Genomic DNA, 19,312 nt, shown 5'->3' on the forward strand with positions numbered 1-19,312 from the left:
CAAAGTGAACACTTTGTATTTTCCGTTTTTAAGTATATTTGAACTAAATACAAAGGTCGGTACGGTTTTATAATGTTTACATGTTGTTAGGAGAGTGGATTAGCCCATTTTAGTTATGATTAATCCATATTTCCATGGAACCTTCAAGAGTAGGTAGAACCTGGCAAAGGAAGCAACTATTCACTCGTGGCTCCCCCTTACGGACCGTGTTGGCCCTGTATAGATAGCAGTCTGCATCATCGATGAAGAACACATTTGATGTTACTTGTCGTCGGTGGCTCTTATATTCCTCACAACATATATATACTACTCCCTCCGTTCGAAATTACTTGTCGCAAAAGTGGATGTATCTAGATGTATTTTAGTTCTAGATACATTCATTTTCGAGACAAGTAATTCCGAACGAAGGGAGTACTATTGAAGGCTTTAAAATCAGGTAATTATCACCGTAGGTTTTGAAAGCGGCCCAAACTGCCCTCTAGCGTTTGGGAGGGTGGTTTGGCAGCAATGATGGTTTGGTTTGGTTTGGTTCTCGGATAGGACCAACAATCCAAACTGACCAGCCTTGAGCGAAAAATGGGTTTCCATTTGCAGTTTTGCACCTGCTTTGGTTAACATGGTTCTTGCATAGACCTTACGTTACGAACATCAGCTCCTGAATTACCAACAGTAGCATAGAAGGGGATGTAGCTCAGATGGTAGAGCGCTCGCTTAGCATGCGAGAGGTATGGGGATCGATACCCCACTTCTCCATTCTTTCTTTTTTCGTTTCTTTGCAGGTCTTGAGTACTCTAGAGTAGAAATTCATCCATACCAAAAAAGGAACAGCATGAAAGCGCATCTGGTGTAGTGGTATCATAGTACCCTCCCACGGTACTGACCAGGGTTCGATTCCCTGGATGCGCATTTTCTCAATTTATGTCTTTTTTCCTCTATAGTAATTTGGTGTCACTGCGGCTTCTAAAAAAACCATTTTTGTAGATATATAATGGTGGAAGCATCTGAATTAGCACATTTACCTCGTCCATGAGGTGTAGGCAGTCAAATTATCGCCAATTTTTTAGATAGAGATGAATTGGGAATTAGCACATTTTGCTGGTCCTTTTTTTTGGGGGGGGGGGGGGGGGGGGGTAAAAGAATGTCCCAATATGTCTTTCCTCCTCCCCAAGAAAAGTCTCCTTCCTTCTCCCACCGGCGCCGGCGCCGATCAGTCCCATCTCCCATGGCCTTTGGGCCATGGAGGTGTGGAGGATCTCAGCCCCCCGCCGGCGGGAGGGACCCTGTTCTCGTTTTTGTTAGCTTAATCGCCTTGGTTGGAGCTGTGTGGCGGTGGCGATGTCCCTCAGTAGGAATAATGTCTCCCACGTCCTATCGTCGCCCCGATGGTGCAGATAGCGTCAGAGGAGGATGTGTGGAGGTGCGTCTCCATCGGATCTCAGGGGATTCGTCCGGTGCTGGTCTTCGATGGATCTATTTGGATCCAGTTCATCTTCGTTCGTGTGGTTACAAGTATGATCTTTCCGATCTACAACTCTCTTCATTGGCGATGGTTGCTGCTCTGATGTGCTGATCTTTTGGGGCCTTAGCACGACGACTTCCCGACTGTCTACTACAACAAGGTTTACCCGGCTCCGTAGAGGGAGGGGCGATGACGGCGACGCACCTTCGGCTCACAAGGTGCGCTCCAGTGCTTATAGTCATTGCTAGGTGGTCCATGGACCTGGTTGTAATTTTTATTACCTCTTGTGTTCTTTATACTGCCATGATTAATGAATAAATTGAAAAATTCTCTCGCAAAAAAGGAAGAAAGAAAGAAAGACCAGGTCCCAATATGATGAACAAAAACACAAAGACATGGAAAATAACGCCGACCAACACAAATCCCGGTTAGAGAAGCAATACTTACAACAAGACTATAACTATTGAAAGTCAATCAGGACAGCATAATAAGCACCAAATGCAAATGGTAATAGCAGCAAGGACAAAGTGTCCAGTTCTACCGGTGCTAAAAGTAATAACATAGTGCCAAAAACGTTCTTATATTATAGGACGAAGGGAGTAGAAGAGAAGGCCAGGCTCACACTCGTTGATCAGAGCCATTCCAGGGACATGTTTGATGCCCAGTATTGGGACAATTTTTGTCTTTTTTCCTCTATAGTAATTTGGTGTCACTGCGGCTTCTAAAAAAACCATTTTTGTAGATATATAATGGTGGAAGCATCTGAATTAGCACATTTACCTCGTCCATGAGGTGTAGGCAGTCAAATTATCGCCAATTTTTTAGATAGAGATGAATTGGGAATTAGCACATTTTGCTGGTCCTTTTTTCCGGGGGGGGGGGGGGGGGGGGGTAAAAGAATGTCCCAATATGTCTTTCCTCCTCCCCAAGAAAAGTCTCCTTCCTTCTCCCACCGGCGCCGGCGCCGATCAGTCCCATCTCCCATGGCCTTTGGGCCATGGAGGTGTGGAGGATCTCAGCCCCCCGCCGGCGGGAGGGACCCTGTTCTCGTTTTTGTTAGCTTAATCGTCTTGGTTGGAGCTGTGTGGCGGTGGCGATGTCCCTCAGTAGGAATAATGTCTCCCACGTCCTATCGTCGCCCCGATGGTGCAGATAGCGTCAGAGGAGGATGTGTGGAGGTGCGTCTCCATCGGATCTCAGGGGATTCGTCCGGTGCTGGTCTTCGATGGATCTATTTGGATCCAGTTCATCTTCGTTCGTGTGGTTACAAGTATGATCTTTCCGATCTGCAACTCTCTTCATTGGCGATGGTTGCTGCTCTGGTGTGCTGATCTTTTGGGGCCTTAGCACGACGACTTCCCGACTGTCTACTACAACAAGGTTTACCCGGCTCCGTAGAGGGAGGGGCGATGACGGCGACGCACCTTCGGCTCACAAGGCGCGCTCCAGTGCTTATAGTCATTGCTAGGTGGTCCATGAACCTGGTTGTAATTTTTATTACCTCTTGTGTTCTTTATACTGCCATGATTAATGAATAAATTGAAACATTCTCTCGCAAAAAAGGAAGAAAGAAAGAAAGACCAGGTCCCAATATGATGAACAAAAACACAAAGACATGGAAAATAAAGCCGACCAACACAAATCCCGGTTAGAGAAGCAATACTTACAACAAGACTATAACTATTGAAAGTCAATCAGGAGAGCATAATAAGCACCAAATGCAAATGGTAATAGCAGCAAGGACAAAGTGTCCAGTTCTACTGGTGCTAAAAGTAATAACATAGTGTCAAAAACGTTCTTATATTATAGGACGAAGGGAGTAGAAGAGAAGGCCAGGCTCACACTCGTTGATCAGAGCCATTCCAGGGACATGTTTGATGCCCAGTATTGGGACAATTTTTGTCTTTTTTCCTCTATAGTAATTTGGTGTCACTGCGGCTTCTAAAAAAACCATTTTTGTAGATATATAATGGTGGAAGCATCTGAATTAGCACATTTACCTCGTCCATGAGGTGTAGGCAGTCAAATTATCGCCAATTTTTTAGATAGAGATGAATTGGGAATTAGCACATTTTGCTGGTCCTTTTTTCCGGGGGGGGGGGGGGGGGGGTAAAAGAATGTCCCAATATGTCTTTCCTCCTCCCCAAGAAAAGTCTCCTTCCTTCTCCCACCGGCGCCGGCGCCGATCAGTCCCATCTCCCATGGCCTTTGGGCCATGGAGGTGTGGAGGATCTCAGCCCCCCGCCGGCGGGAGGGACCCTGTTCTCGTTTTTGTTAGCTTAATCGTCTTGGTTGGAGCTGTGTGGCGGTGGCGATGTCCCTCAGTAGGAATAATGTCTCCCACGTCCTATCGTCGCCCCGATGGTGCAGATAGCGTCAGAGGAGGATGTGTGGAGGTGCGTCTCCATCGGATCTCAGGGGATTCGTCCGGTGCTGGTCTTCGATGGATCTATTTGGATCCAGTTCATCTTCGTTCGTGTGGTTACAAGTATGATCTTTCCGATCTGCAACTCTCTTCATTGGCGATGGTTGCTGCTCTGGTGTGCTGATCTTTTGGGGCCTTAGCACGACGACTTCCCGACTGTCTACTACAACAAGGTTTACCCGGCTCCGTAGAGGGAGGGGCGATGACGGCGACGCACCTTCGGCTCACAAGGCGCGCTCCAGTGCTTATAGTCATTGCTAGGTGGTCCATGAACCTGGTTGTAATTTTTATTACCTCTTGTGTTCTTTATACTGCCATGATTAATGAATAAATTGAAACATTCTCTCGCAAAAAAGGAAGAAAGAAAGAAAGACCAGGTCCCAATATGATGAACAAAAACACAAAGACATGGAAAATAAAGCCGACCAACACAAATCCCGGTTAGAGAAGCAATACTTACAACAAGACTATAACTATTGAAAGTCAATCAGGAGAGCATAATAAGCACCAAATGCAAATGGTAATAGCAGCAAGGACAAAGTGTCCAGTTCTACTGGTGCTAAAAGTAATAACATAGTGTCAAAAACGTTCTTATATTATAGGACGAAGGGAGTAGAAGAGAAGGCCAGGCTCACACTCGTTGATCAGAGCCATTCCAGGGACATGTTTGATGCCCAGATTAAGCGGCGGCCAAGCCCCAGGTTTCAGCATCACAGTCATGCCACACCGGCTTCAAGAGGACTGGTGCCAATTAAGAGATTGTGATGGTGCTATTAGAGCATCTCCAACAGGCGCGTCAAAAGACGCGCACGCGCGGTAAACCCAGCTTTTAGCGCGCGCGGAATGTTTTGCCGCGCTCCAGCGATGGTGGGAAACTCTCGCGCGCGGGAATCGTTTGCGCGCGCGCGCGAAAAGGCGGCAGCTCGCGCGCCATTTTTGGCGCACCGCTTCCGGCGTGCCTATAAAATGCGGCGCTCGCCACGCGCCTTCTTCACGACTCCGATTTCACTTCCTCTGCCACGCACCTCTTCCCCCCCCCCCTCTGCCACGCGCGCCTCCACCGCTCCAGCGCCCCGCCAACGACGCGCCACCATACCGCCGCGCCGCCGAGGAGCGTCGGGCTTCTGCGGCGTCCGCCTGCGCCGCAACGGTGGGTACTACTCTGAGATATGCTTCGGCGATCTCCGGCTCGGCCTGGGCACCTACGGGACGACGCACGAGGCCGCCCACGCGTACGACGCGGCGGCGTGGCGCCTAGGCAGGCCGCGCGGGCAGATGAATTTCCAGGACGTCTACACGCTCCAGCAGGCGCTGGACGTCGCCCCGTCGCCTCGTCTTAACACGGCAGAAGACCGTGTGGAGCACACTGAGCGGCAGCGCCGCCTCCTCGTTGCCCAGGAGGACGAGCGGGTCATGGGGGAGTGGCGTCGGCGCCACCCGGAGGACGTCGCCTACGAGCAATCCTACTGGGCAAGGTGCCGCGAGGAGGACACGCGAAGGCGCCGCAATTCGCGGTTGGAGAAGCGTCGGCGGAAGGCATTGGCGAATGCGCAGTCAGATATCGTTGCAGCAGGTGGGAGGTCGTTCTTCACGGAAAATGATGATCGTTGGTTGGACATATGGCTCGATACCTCGGACGACACCGACGAGTATGATGATGGTGATGATGATAGCGACTTGGAGTAGTTTCTATCTAGTTGTGCCGTAGTTTATCTATGCTTTCAAACTATCTATCTAGTTGCACCGATGTAAAATACCTTTGTATTGTTTTTTATTTATGCAATCTATCTAGTTTTTATTTATCTATGCTTCCGATTCTAAAAATAAAAAAAATATTGTGTGCGCGCTGCATTTTTTGCGCGTTGCTGGAGCGACGCGTGCGCGCTGCACTTTAGCGCAGTTGCTGGAGCTAGCGCTGCGCGCCGCGCCAAACCAGATGATGGGCGTGCGGCGCGCGGCGCGTTCGGCGTCTGTTGGAGATGGTCTTAGCTTCACAGCAGGCTGGACATTTTAATCACAGGTCAGGACACTCTTGAGTCAGAAGCTACTAGTATCTCTAAAGGTGTTTCGCTAGCTCTACAATGGACTATTTCGCCCATAGTTGTTGAATCAGACTGCCTCAAGGCCGTTGACGTGCTGGGAGACAAGGAAGTTGATAGATGAAAAAACTCTTTCCTGATTCGGGAGGTCAAAAAGAAACGGAACGAACAAGATACTTGTACTAAGTCTTTTTAGAGATTCCACCGTAGACTACATACAGATGTATATAGATATATTTAGAGTGTAGGTTCACTCACTTTGCTCCGTATGTAGTCTCTTATTAGAATCTCTAGAAAGACTTACATTTAGGAACGGAGGAAGTATTACTCATGCGGTAGGGTTCAAAGCTGTACGGCTGCTTTTTTGCTAGGGTCATGACCTCCTCAGGTCGTTAAACTCAGGGCCGACCCTGAGGGGGTGGCCGCCCAGGGCCCCCGAAATCTAGGGGGCCCCTCCAGGGTTCACAAGGAGCCCATGGCCCAGACCATAAGGAGGCATCGACCTGGAGCGCACGGAGAAATTCCTGTTTTCCTTCTTCCCATCGCGAGTTCGCCACTTCGCGACGATCCTATTCCCCCGGGGGCCCCGACCGCGAGTCGCGGCGCCGATGTAGATCGCTCTCCGCCATGCGGCCGGCTGGTCTTCCTCCAGGTCCCCAGTCCCATTGTGTTATCCCCCGTTCGTGAGATGCCTGTCATGTGCAAGACGAAGCCACTCCACTTATAAGGTCATCCCTAACCTGCTCTTTCTAGTTGGTCACGTTCATATGGTTCAGTAGCAGTCAGATCTTAGAAGGTCTCGCATATGACGCAGTACAAAATTTTAATTTCGTGTGCCAGTTGCTCTATTTGTCTGTACTTTGTCGACACAACACCAATCGCCTTATCTATTGAAAAAGTTGCCTGCTATATGTTCGATTGTCGTTCTTTGCATTCTCTCTCCAAATCATCATGACTGCAAATTTAACTTAAAAATTGGAAGAAGGTCTCAGCTATACACACATAACTTCAATCCAAACATGGTTATATAATAAAGCCACTCAGACTCCCGTAGCCGTCGGGTAGGTAAATGATTTTTTATTGTTGCAAATGAAGCTTTTAAACTTTAAACCTTTCATCTTGATGTTTGCCCTCTGTCAGGTATTCGATCTGTCTAATTAAATAAAGGAATACACTATTTACAATTTTCATTTTATTTTGAAACAATAGACAATAATAAGTTAGGTAAAGGAATGAATCTAAAAAGAAATGAGATTATTATTTTAGATTCATTCCTTTACCTAACTTATTGTTGTCTATTGTTTCAAAATAAAGATTAAAATATATCTAGATACATCTCCTTTTGTCCCCGGTTGTAATTTTGCCCTGGGCCCCCGAAATATCAGGACCGGCCCTGGTTAAACTTTGGTGAAACTGAACGCAAAAAACAAAGAAGTGGGGTATACCGTATACATAACCACCTTTTTATTCACCACACAGTTGCGATTTTCAACAAGCCATGTAAACTACCATCTACTCCCTCTGTCCGAAAATACTTGTCATCAAAATGGACAAAAGGAGATGTATCTAGATATATTTTAGTTCTAAATACACCCCTTTTTATCTATTTTGATGACAAGTATTTTCGGACGGAGGGAATACTCAGGTAAGTTAATTAGTAGATTCATAACAGGGGATGTAGCTCAGATGGTAGAGCGCTCGCTTAGCATGCGAGAGGTATGGGGATCGATACCCCACTTCTCCAATCTAATATTTTTGCTCATTTTTTGCAAATCCGAATACAGAATCCAATTGATGCGCATTTCTTCTCATTTTTATCTTTTTGTAAGTTTAATTCCCTGGATGCGCATTTTTATCTTTTTGTAAGTTTAAGTTCTTTTATACATCTCGACTTCTCGAGGTGTTGCTGTGGAAACTGTCGCCATCTGAATCAGCCAAATTATCATCATTTTTTTGTAGATAAATAATGGAAACATCATGGTGAAACTGTCACCAAAGCAATCTACAAAACTTCATCCAGATGAAGATGAACTAGGAATTAGCACATTGATGGTAAAAGGAACAAGACCAGGGTACACTATGAAGAACAAAAACACTGGGCAACAAATTTATTCAGCCAAATCGAGTGTCCCAAAAAAAGCCAATCAACCTCGCCAATTCAGCATCCACATCAAGAGACAGTCGCATTTCTTCAATCTAATATTTTTGCTCATTTTTTGCAAATCCGAATACAGAATCCAATTGATGCGCATTTCTTCTCATTTTTATCTTTTTGTAAGTTTAATTCCCTGGATGCGCATTTTATCTTTTTGTAAGTTTAAGTTCTTTTATACATCTCGACTTCTCGAGGTGTTGCTGTGGAAACTGTCGCCATCTGAATCAGCCAAATTATCATCATTTTTTTGTAGATAAATAATGGAAACATCATGGTGAAACTGTCACCAAAGCAATCTACAAAACTTCATCCAGATGAAGATGAACTAGGAATTAGCACATTGATGGTAAAAGGAACAAGACCAGGGTACACTATGAAGAACAAAAACACTGGGCAACAAATTTATTCAGCCAAATCGAGTGTCCCAAAAAAAGCCAATCAACCTCGCCAATTCAGCATCCACATCAAGAGACAGTCGCATTTCTTCAATCTAATATTTTTGCTCATTTTTTGCAAATCCGAATACAGAATCCAATTGATGCGCATTTCTTCTCATTTTTATCTTTTTGTAAGTTTAATTCCCTGGATGCGCATTTTTATCTTTTTGTAAGTTTAAGTTCTTTTATACATCTCGACTTCTCGAGGTGTTGCTGTGGAAACTGTCGCCATCTGAATCAGCCAAATTATCATCATTTTTTTGTAGATAAATAATGGAAACATCATGGTGAAACTGTCACCAAAGCAATCTACAAAACTTCATCCAGATGAAGATGAACTAGGAATTAGCACATTGATGGTAAAAGGAACAAGACCAGGGTACACTATGAAGAACAAAAACACTGGGCAACAAATTTATTCAGCCAAATCGAGTGTCCCAAAAAAAGCCAATCAACCTCGCCAATTCAGCATCCACATCAAGAGACAGTCGCAACATAACATGGTGAAAGATACATAAATAATGGAAACACCATGGTGAAACTGTCACCATGCAAGCTACAAACCTTCAACCAGATAAAGATGAACTGGGAACTAACACATTTATACCTGGTCCATTTTTTGGGGGGTAAAAGGAACAAACTAGGTTCCACTATGATGAACAAAAACAAAAAGACATGGAACCTTACAGAAAATTAACCTTGTCACAGAAAATTAACGCCGGCCAACACAAACCTTGTCACAGAAGCAGCAGCAAAGAAAGACCCCAGCTAGCAACACTCGCAAGATTATATATCACCGAAGTACCAACCTTTTTTCTGCCGACTGGTGAAAGCCGATCAACCAAAATTCTGAACTTATTCCTACCCAGTTGCCAAAATCAGTAGGACCAATGTGTGCACTGAACATGAAGGATCAAAAATACACAAAAATATTAAGCCACGAACCATTTCAACGACTAAAATGCCACAAATTCTCACCAAGGAAATTAGCATTTCAAACTGCAACCACTCCCTAGTAACAACGAAAACTGAGAGCAAACAGGGGTGAACATTATAACAGTTCCATATAGCACTAACATGATTTACGTCGCATAACGGTAACAATGCAGCATTTCAGGCAGCCTTTACACTTTGGAGGAGATGTGTATGTGCTGCTGCCTGCTGATACAGTCATTCACTCATCCTGACCTTCATTTTGTAGGTAAGCAGTTTGTGTATGTACAGGGAAGGAAAGCACAGAAATCCCTGGTTTCATCAGATGGTGCTCCTAGAATTGATAGTTTTATGTTCGGCAAAAAACTTTTACATGGCAACTCTTCAGTCTGCGGTTAAGAAAACTTCATATGCACTTCGGAGATATAGTGTATCCTCCTTTTCTAGACGCCTTAGACCATCAGAAATCCGAAGATTGAACATCAGTGATGCTATGGCTGTATGAAATGCACCGGCAACTATATTTTGATTGGTTTCGGATGATAAAAATTGGTTGTGTTTCCCACTGCTCCAGAAGAAGCAAAGCACCTTAATAACCTGATCCATATGGACATGGTGTTGCTATAAATTAGTACAATTAGATAGGAACATGTCATATAATAACTCTGATACACGGCAACTCATGTAACTAACTATAATGAATTCATATCTGTAGGCCAGTGTCAAATAGAAAAACAACAAAATATGACATGATATTTTTTGCATGACACGTAAATTAGCGCAAAACACATATTGTTTCAGAAAATAAAAGCTATTCGTAATCAAGCTTCAAGCACAAGATGTCAATAATTTTGTCAGTTAATAATTGTCACGATAAATAAGATAACCAATTGTTGGACTATTTTGCTTATGCAGGTTTGCCTAAGCTAGATGGGAATTAATGATAGACAGATGGATTGAAAGGAGCTGCACAACATACTATCAATGATAGACTTGGATGGACCATATCATGGGTAGGTAGCTCGATTCGAACAGCGTCAGTTAATTTCGCATTCTTCCTGAAATGGAAGATCAGTACAGTGTACACCATTTGCCAACCTCTTCCACAAATTGCAATTCACCAATAGAGCAACAAAAGTAGCACTGCACGGCTTGTGTCCCATCTAATAGCATCAACAAATGTAGAAACTCCCTCTGATCCATATTTCGTGTCGCTCAAATTGATGTATCTAGCACTGAAATACGTCTAGATACTTCCATTTGAGCGACAAGTAATATGAATCGAAGGAAGTACAATCTTGCAGTTATTTCCAGTCACTATCTCTCAACGTTCAACAACCAATGTAGAAGAGTTGTACAATCTTGCAGTTACTTTCAGTCACTATCTCTCAACATTCAACAACCAATGGAATCAAGCTAATCCGTAGCACCGGTTTCTTCTGTAATCTAAAAAATTCCTTGTCGTCCCATCAAAATCTGCGAGCTACAAACAATTTGAAGGTACAGTCGTCGTACCTCTGACCAAGGAGCCTGGATTGAACAATCCTTGTGTAGTATGATTTCAGCTTCTTGCCGGCTTTCGCAGCACCGCCGAGAGGTAGGTTGATGTCGCTGCACCGCCGGCCTTCTCTCCGACGACCCACTTGAGCTTCTTGTAACCAAACCTGTCAACGAGCTTGGCAACCACTCGCCTCCTCTCCTCGCTCTGGCACACGTAGCTGTCGATCCAGAGCAGCCCGCCGGCGCGCAGCACCCTGTCGACGTCGAACAGGAAGAACTCCAGCGCCTCCGGCGTCGCCGCCTGCCCCATGGCGGGCGACCCGGCCTCGTCCAGCGCCGCGGTGCCGACGTGCACCAGGTCAAACACCCCGTCGTAGAAGGGGAACCGGTGCGCCGGCGAGAGCAGGAGCGGGAACAGGCCCCTCGCCGCCACGAACTCGTTCATCGGCTTCCCGGGCCCGTCGAGCACGGAGGTGACGACGGTGACCCCGCGCTCCCTCATCCGGGCGGCGAAGTTGGCGGCGCCGCCGGCGACGTCGAGGCCGATCCGGATCTTGGACGCGGCCAGGCGCAGCACGTCGTCGACGAGGAACTCGTGGCCGCCGCCGCGCGCGGGGCCGTCCCAGCGGCGGTGGTCGAGGCCCATGCCGGAGGCCGGGAGCGGGGCGCGGGGCCCGCGGGAGAGGCACCGGCGGCGGGGCAGCGGCTCGCAGCCCTTGGAGACGAGCCGGCGCGGGAGGGTGGCGTTGCGCGGGCAGGCGGAGTGGGGCGCGTAGGACATGAAGGCCGAGAGGAGCGCCAGCGCGGACGGGGAGCGGAGGCAGGAGGCCGCGACGGAGGCCGGCATGTGGGTGAGCCCCGTCCGCGCGTCGCGGCCGAGCGGCAGCGCGTGCGGGGTGAGGAAGAGGAGCAGCTCCGGGGGCAGGCCGTCCGGGAGGCGGGCGCCGGAGGAGGAGGACCCGCCGCCGATCTCGAGCGCGATGGCGGCGACGTGCGCGGAGAGGTTGGAGGAGGCGGAGGGGGTTGTGCCGGCGGCGGGGTCGTGGCGGGGAGGGGCGGCGAAGAAGGCGAAGAAGGCGAGGAGGTTGGTGCAGAGGAGGGAGAGCAGCATGAGGAGGTTGAGCGGCGCCGGTGAGCAGAGGCAGGAGAGCGGCCCGCCGTGGCGGCGGCGGGACGCCGGCAGCTTCAGGGACACGGACCCCATGGCGCGCGGCTCCGTTGCTCCCCCGAGCGGGCGAGAAGAGGGATGGAAGGCAGCGGCTTTTGCGAGCTCGGCTAGTGGAAACCACGGCCCGGCGCGGCGGGGAGGGATCTCGGGCTCTGCTCCGGGCGCCGGCTTGCTCAGCGAGAGCGAATCGAGTGGAGTGGGGAGTGGGGAGTGAGATAGAGAGGACCGAGGGGGTTGTCGTTGTGTATGACATCCGGTCTCGTATGTACCTTGATTTATTTGTTATCCCAAACACAGTACATTTCTTTAGTTCTAAAAATACATCAGGTTCTAGGTTTGGCCTAATTCTTTTTTTCAAGTTTTTAAAAGATTCCTTGTATTGTTTGTTGGATTAGGTCTAACTCTTTTGACCAAACTGCGAGGGCGGAACTTTACGAGATGAAATGGGGACAAATGTCTTTTTAACCGTTGGATTTGATCGCGAATCTTTAGCAGAGGAACAACTATGTCAGCGAACGAAATTGATCGGGAAAAACGCAATCGTTGCAAACACATCCACTCGTCTTCGCACCACTCATCCCCGTATCTCTCCCGTCGCTAACCGTCCCTCTCATCTTTCTTCATACGGGCCACCCACTGCATTTGTTGACCAGGTAGCGGCATTGAATCATTCCTCTCTCCCAGGCGGTTCTCCGGAGATGGTGTTGTCCTGATTCCTTGCGGTGGCACAATGCAGTGGCGCGGAGGAGGAGGCTCGCGTGCGTCACGCGGCCATCATGAGTCGATGTCGCGACTATATCATCGATGATTTTTTGTCCAAAAAGACCCCCTGGCTAACAGAATTGTCAAAAAGTACTACCCGTCGATATATTTGACAAAAAAGACCCCTGGACCGTGGCGGCAGGTGCGGCAGGTGACACGTGGCACTTGCCGCCACGCCAGGAGGTGGGGGGCCCTGCCGCCACGGCAGGAGGCGGTCACGCGGGGTATAACGTATTTACCACAGTTCCTCTCGCCGGGATGGAACGGGGCGGGCCTGGTGGGCCCAGCTGCCACAAGACGAGGCGGCGTGCGCTGCTCCTGCCGGGCCATAGGCCGACAGATTCTGCTGCCCGCGGGCCCAGCCGGTGGGCCATGCAGCCACTATGTGAGGCGGCATCTCTGCTACACGCGCGACAACTGAAGGAAATATGCCCTAGAGGCAATAATAAAGTTATTATATATTTTCTTATATCATGATCAATGTTTATTATTCATGCTATAATTGTATTAACCAGAAACATAATACATGTGTGAATACATAGACAAAATAGTGTCACTAGTATGCCTCTACTTGACTAGCTCCTTAATCAAAGATGATTTAGGTTTTCTAACCATAAACATGAGTTGTCATTTGATAAACGGGATCACATCATTAGGAGAATGATATGATTGACTTGACCCATTCTGTTAGCTTAGCACTTGATCGTTTTAGTTTACTGCTATTGTTTTCTTCATGACTTATACATGTTCCTATGACTATGAGATTATGCAACTCACGGTTACCGGAGGAACACTTTGTATGCTACCAAACGTCACAACTTAACTGGGTGATTATAAAGGCGCTCTACATGTGTCTCCGATGGTGTTTGTTGAGTTGGCATAGATAGAGATTAGGATTTGTCACTCCGATTGTCGGAGAGGCATCTTTGGGCCCTCTCGGTAATGCACATCACTATAAGCCTTGTAAGCAATGTGACTAATGAGTTAGTTACAGGATGATGCATTACGGAACGAGTAAAGAGACTTATCAGTAACGAGATTGAACTAGGTATTGAGATACCGACAATCAAATCTCGGGAAAGTAACATAACAATGACAAATGGAACAACGTATGTTGTTATGCGGTTCGACCGATAAAGATCTTCGTAGAATATGTAGGAGCCAATATGGGCATCCAGGTTCCGCTATTGGTTATTGACTAGAGAGGTGTCTCGGTCATGTCTACATAGTTCTCGAACCCATAGGGTCCGCGCGCTTAACGTTCGTTGACGATATAGTATTATATGAGTTATGTATGTTGGTGACCGAATGTTGTTCGGAGTCCCGGATGAGATCACGGACATGACGAGGAGCTCCGGAATGGTCCGGAGGTAAAGATTCATATATTGGATGATATGGTGAGGCCAAGGGGTCAAGCCCATGAGGCTTTAGCTCAGTGCAAAAGGAGTTTTGCGGAGGCCACGGGTCCAAACGCCGAGGCCCATGGCGTCTGGGCCAGACTGTTGGGGAACATTGCAGAAAATAAAAATTTTCTACGCATCACCAAGATCAATCTATGGAGTCATTTAGCAATGAGAGAGAGGAGTGCATCTACATACCCTTGTAGATCGCGAGCGGAGGCGTTCAAGAGAACGGGGTTGATGGAGTCGTACTCGTCGTGATCCAAATTACCGATAATCCTAGCGCCGAACGGACGGCTCCTCCGCGTTCAACACACATACGGTTGGGAGAGACGTCTCCTCCTTCTTCATCCGGCAAGGGGAAAGGAGAGGTTGATGGAGATCCAGCAGCACGACGGCGTGGTGGTGGAAGCAGCAGGGATCTCGGCAGGGCTTCGCCAAGCTCAGCGAGAGGGAGAGGTGTTACGGAGGGAGAGGAAGGCGCAAGGGGCTTGGGTGTGCAGCCCTCCCTCCGCCCCTCTTTATATAGGGGCCCTGGGGGGCCCCGCCCCCCTATAGATCCAATCTCAGGGGGGGGGGGGCGGCGGCCAAAGGGGGGACTTGCCCCCCAAGTCAGGTGGGGCGCCCCCACCCCCAGGGTTTCCAACCCTAGGCGCAGGGGGAGGCCCAAGGGGGGCGCACCGGCCCACCAGGGGCTGGTTCCCTTCCCACTTCAGCCCATGGGGCCCTCCGGGATAGGTGGCCCCACCCGGTGGACCCTCGGGATCCTTCCGGTGGTCCCGGTACAATACCGGTGACCCCCGAAACTTTCCCGGTGGCCGAAACTGGACTTCCTATATACAAATCTTTACCTCCGGACCATTTCGGAACTCCTCGTGACATCCGGGATCTCATCCGGGACTCCGAACAACTTTCGGGTTACTGCATACTAATATCTCTACAACCCTAGCGTCACCGAACCTTAAGTGTGTAGACCCTACGGGTTCGGGAGACACGCAGACATGACTGAGACGACTCTCCGGTCAATAACCAACAGCGGGATATGGATACCCATGTTGGCTCCCACATGCTCCTCGATGATCTCATCGAATGAACCACGATGTCAAGGATTCAAGTAATCCCGTATACAATTCCCTTTGTCAATCAGTATGTTACTTGCCCGAGATTCGGCGTCGGTATGACAATACCTCGTTCAATCTCGTTACTGGCAAGTAACTTTACTCGTACCGTAATGCATGATCCCGTGATCAACCACTTGGTCACATTGAGCTCATTATGATGATGCATTACCGAGTGGGCCCAGAGATACCTCTCTGTCATATGGAGTGACAAATCCCAGTCTCGATCTGTGCCAACCCAACAGACACTTTCGGAGATACTTGTAGTGTATCTTTATGGCCACCCAGTTACGTTGTGACGTTTGGTACACCCAAAGCACTCTTACGGTATTCGGGAGTTACAAGATCTCATGGTCTAAGGAAATGATACTTGACATTAGAAAAGCTCTAGCAAACGAACTACACGATCTTGTGCTATGCTTAGGATTGGGTTTTGTCCATCAAATCATTCTCCCAATGATGTGATCCCGTTATCAATGACATCCAATGTCATGGTCAGGAAACCGTAACCATCCATTGATCAACGAGCTAGTTAACTAGAGGCTCACTAGGGGCATATTATGGTCTATGTATTCACACATGTATTACGATTTCCGGATAACACAATTATAGCATGAACAATAGACAATTATCATGAACAAGGAAATATAATAATAATCATTTTATTATTGCCTCTAGGGCATATTTCCAACATTCTCCCACTTGCACTAGAGTCAATAATCTACTTACACTATGATGAATCGAACACCCATAGAGTTCTGGTGTTGATCATGTTTTGCTCGCGGAAGAGGTTTAGTCAACGGATCTGCGACATTCAGATCTATGTGCACTTTACAAATATCTATGTCTCCATCTTGAACATTTTCACGAATGGAGTTGAAGCGACGCTTGATGTGCCTAGTCTTCTTGTGAAACCTGGGCTCCTTGGCAAGGGCAATGGCTCCAGTGTTGTCACAGAAGAGAGTCATTGGCTCCGACGCATTGGGAATAACTCCTAGGTCGGTAATGAACTCCTTCATCCAGATTGCTTCATGTGCTGCCTCTGAGGCTGCCATGTACCCCGCTTCACATGTAGATCCCGCCACGACACTTTGCTTGCAACTGCACCATCTTACTGCCCCACCATTCAAAATATACACGTATCCGGTTTGTGACTTAGAGTCATCCAGATCTGTGTCGAAGCTAGCGTCTACGTAACCCTTTACGACGAGCTCTTCGCCACCTCCATATACGAGAAACATATCCTTAGTCCTTTTCAGGTACTTCAGGATATTCTTGACCGCTTTCCAGTGTTCCATGCCGGGATTACTTTGGTACCTTCCTACCAAATTTACGGCAAGGTTTACATCAGGTCTGATACACAACATGGCATACATGATAGACCCTATGGCCGAGGCATAGGGGACGACACTCATCTTTTTTCTATCTTCTGCCATGGTCAGACATTGAGCGGAGCTCAATTTCACACCTTGCAACACATGCAAGAACCCCTTCTTGGACTGATCCATATTGAACTTCTTCAATATCTTATCAAGGTATGTGCTTTGTGAAAGACCTATGAGGCGTCTTGATCTATCTTTGTAGATCTTGATGCCTAATATGTAAGCAGCTTCTCCAAGGTCCTTCATTGAAAAACACGTATTCAAGTAGGCCTTTATGCTCTCCAAAAGTTCTATATCATTTCCCATCAAAAGTATGTCATCTACATATAATATGAGAAATGCTACAGAGCTCCCACTCACTTTCTTGTAAATGCAGGCTTCTCCATAAGTCTGCATAAACCCAAACGCTTTGATCATTTCATTAAAGCGAATGTTCCAACCCTGAGATGCTTGCACCAGCCCATAGATGGAGCGCTGGAGCTTGCATACCTTGTTAGCATTCTTAGGATCGACAAAACCTTCCGGCTGCATCATATACAATTCTTCCTTAAGAAAGCCGTTAAGGAATGTCGTTTTGACGTCCATTTGCCATATCTCATAATCGTAGAATGCGGCAATTGCTAACATGATTCGGACGGACTTAAGCTTCACTACGGGTGAGAAGGTCTCATTGTAGTCAACCCCTTGAACTTGTCGATAACCCTTAGCGACAAGTCGAGCTTTATAGATGGTAACATTACCATCCGCGTCCGTCTTCTTCTTAAAGATCCATTTATTTTCTATCGCTCGCCGATCATCGGGCAAGTCTGTCAAAGTCCATAATTTATTTTCATACATGGATCCTATCTCGGATTGCATGGCTTCAAGCCATTTGTTGGAATCTGGGCCTGCCATCACTTCTTCATAGTTTGAAGGTTCACCGTTGTCTAACAATATGATTTCTAGGACAGGGTTGCCATACCATTCTGGTGTGGAACGTGTCCTTGTGGACCTATGAAGTTCAGTAGCAACTTGATCCGAAGTACCTTGATCATCATCATTAACTTCCTCTCTATCCAGTGCAGGCACCACAGAAACATTTTCTTGAGCTGTGCTACTTTCCGGTTCAAGAGGCAATACTTCATCAAGTTCTACTTTCCTCCCACTTACTTCTCTCGAGAGAAACTCTTTCTACAGAAAGGACCCATTCTTGGCAACAAATATCTTGCCTTCGGATCCGAGGTAGAAGGTATACCCAATGGTTTCCTTAGGGTATCCTATGAAGACACATTTTTTTGACTTGGGTTCGAGCTTTTCAGGTTGAAGTTTCTTGACATAAGCATCGCATCCCCAAACTTTTAGAAACGACAGCTTAGGTTTCTTCCCAAACCATAATTCATACGATGTCGTCTCAACGGATTTAGATGGTGCCCTATTTAAAGTGAATGTAGTTGTCTCTAGAGCGTATCCCCAAAATGATAGCGGTAAATCGGTGAGTGACATCATAGATCGCACCATATCCAATAGAGTGCAATTACGACGTTCGGACACACCGTTACGCTAAGGTGTTCCAGGCAGCGTGAGTTGTGAAACGATTCCACATTTCCTTAAGTGCATACCAAATTCATGACTTAAATATTCTCCCCAATGATCTGATCGTAAGAACTTTATCTTTCGGTCACGTTGATTCTCTACCTCACTCTAAAATTCCTTGAACTTTTCAAAGGTCTCAGACTTGTGTTTCATCAAGTAGACATACCCATATCTACTTAAGTTGTCAGTGAGAGTGAGAACGTAACGATAGCCTTCGCGAGCCTCAACACTCATTGGACCGCACACATCAGTATGTATGATTTCCAATAAGTTGGTTGCTCGCTCCATTGTTCCGGAGAACAGAGTCTTGGTCATTTTTCCCATGAGGCATGGTTCGCATGTGTCAAATGATTCGTAATCAAGAGACTCCAAAAGTCCATCAGCATGGAGCTTCTTCATGCGTTTGACACCAATGTGACCAAGGCGGCAGTGCCACAAGTATGTGGGACTATCGTTATCAACCTTACATCTTTTGGTATTCACACTATGAATATGTGTAACATCACGTTCGATTCGAGATTCATTAAGAATAAACCATTGACCAGCGGGGCATGACCATAAAACATATCTCTCATATAAATAGAACAACCATTATTCTCGGATTTAAATGAGTAGCCATCTCGTATTAAACGAGATCCAGATACAATGTTCATGCTCAAAGCTGGCACTAAATAACAATTATTGAGGTTTAAAACTAATCCCGTAGGTAAATGTAGAGGTAGCGTGCCGACGGCGATCACATCGACCTTGGAACCATTCCCGACGCGCATCGTCACCTCGTCCTTCGCCAGTCTCCGCTTATTCCGCAGCTCCTGTTTTGAGTTACAAATATGAGCAACCGCACCGGTATCAAATACCCAGGAGCTACTACGAGTACTGGTAAGGTACACATCAATTACATGTATATCACATATACCTTTGGTGTTGCCGGCCTTCTTGTCCGCTAAGTACTTGGGGCAGTT

General features: G+C 47.2%; 1 protein-coding gene and 3 non-coding genes across 4 annotated transcripts; 3 read left to right on the forward strand and 1 right to left on the reverse strand.

Annotated features, from left to right (window-relative positions):
• Positions 1 to 680: 680 nt before the first annotated feature.
• On the forward strand, positions 681 to 753 carry TRNAA-AGC (transfer RNA alanine (anticodon AGC)). Its single transcript has one exon. It is a non-coding gene; the product is annotated as a tRNA-Ala (tRNA).
• Positions 754 to 835: 82 nt separating this feature from the next.
• On the forward strand, positions 836 to 906 carry TRNAG-CCC (transfer RNA glycine (anticodon CCC)). The gene has a single exon. It is a non-coding gene; the product is annotated as a tRNA-Gly (tRNA).
• Positions 907 to 7,594: 6,688 nt separating this feature from the next.
• TRNAA-AGC (transfer RNA alanine (anticodon AGC)) lies at positions 7,595 to 7,667 on the forward strand. The gene has a single exon. It is a non-coding gene; the product is annotated as a tRNA-Ala (tRNA).
• Positions 7,668 to 8,818: 1,151 nt separating this feature from the next.
• LOC123087916 (probable methyltransferase At1g29790) lies at positions 8,819 to 12,426 on the reverse strand. The gene is made up of 2 exons (XM_044510032.1): positions 10,964 to 12,426; positions 8,819 to 10,045 (listed from the first exon to the last, which is right to left on the reverse strand). The coding sequence occupies exon 1, from the start codon at positions 12,150 to 12,152 to the stop codon at positions 11,010 to 11,012; it is 1,143 nt and encodes a 380-aa protein (XP_044365967.1). The 5' UTR covers positions 12,153 to 12,426; the 3' UTR covers positions 8,819 to 10,045; positions 10,964 to 11,009.
• Positions 12,427 to 19,312: the final 6,886 nt, after the last annotated feature.

Source organism: Triticum aestivum, chromosome 4A, assembly GCF_018294505.1.
Source record: "Triticum aestivum cultivar Chinese Spring chromosome 4A, IWGSC CS RefSeq v2.1, whole genome shotgun sequence".
Classification (NCBI taxonomy): Eukaryota; Viridiplantae; Streptophyta; class Magnoliopsida; order Poales; family Poaceae; genus Triticum; species Triticum aestivum.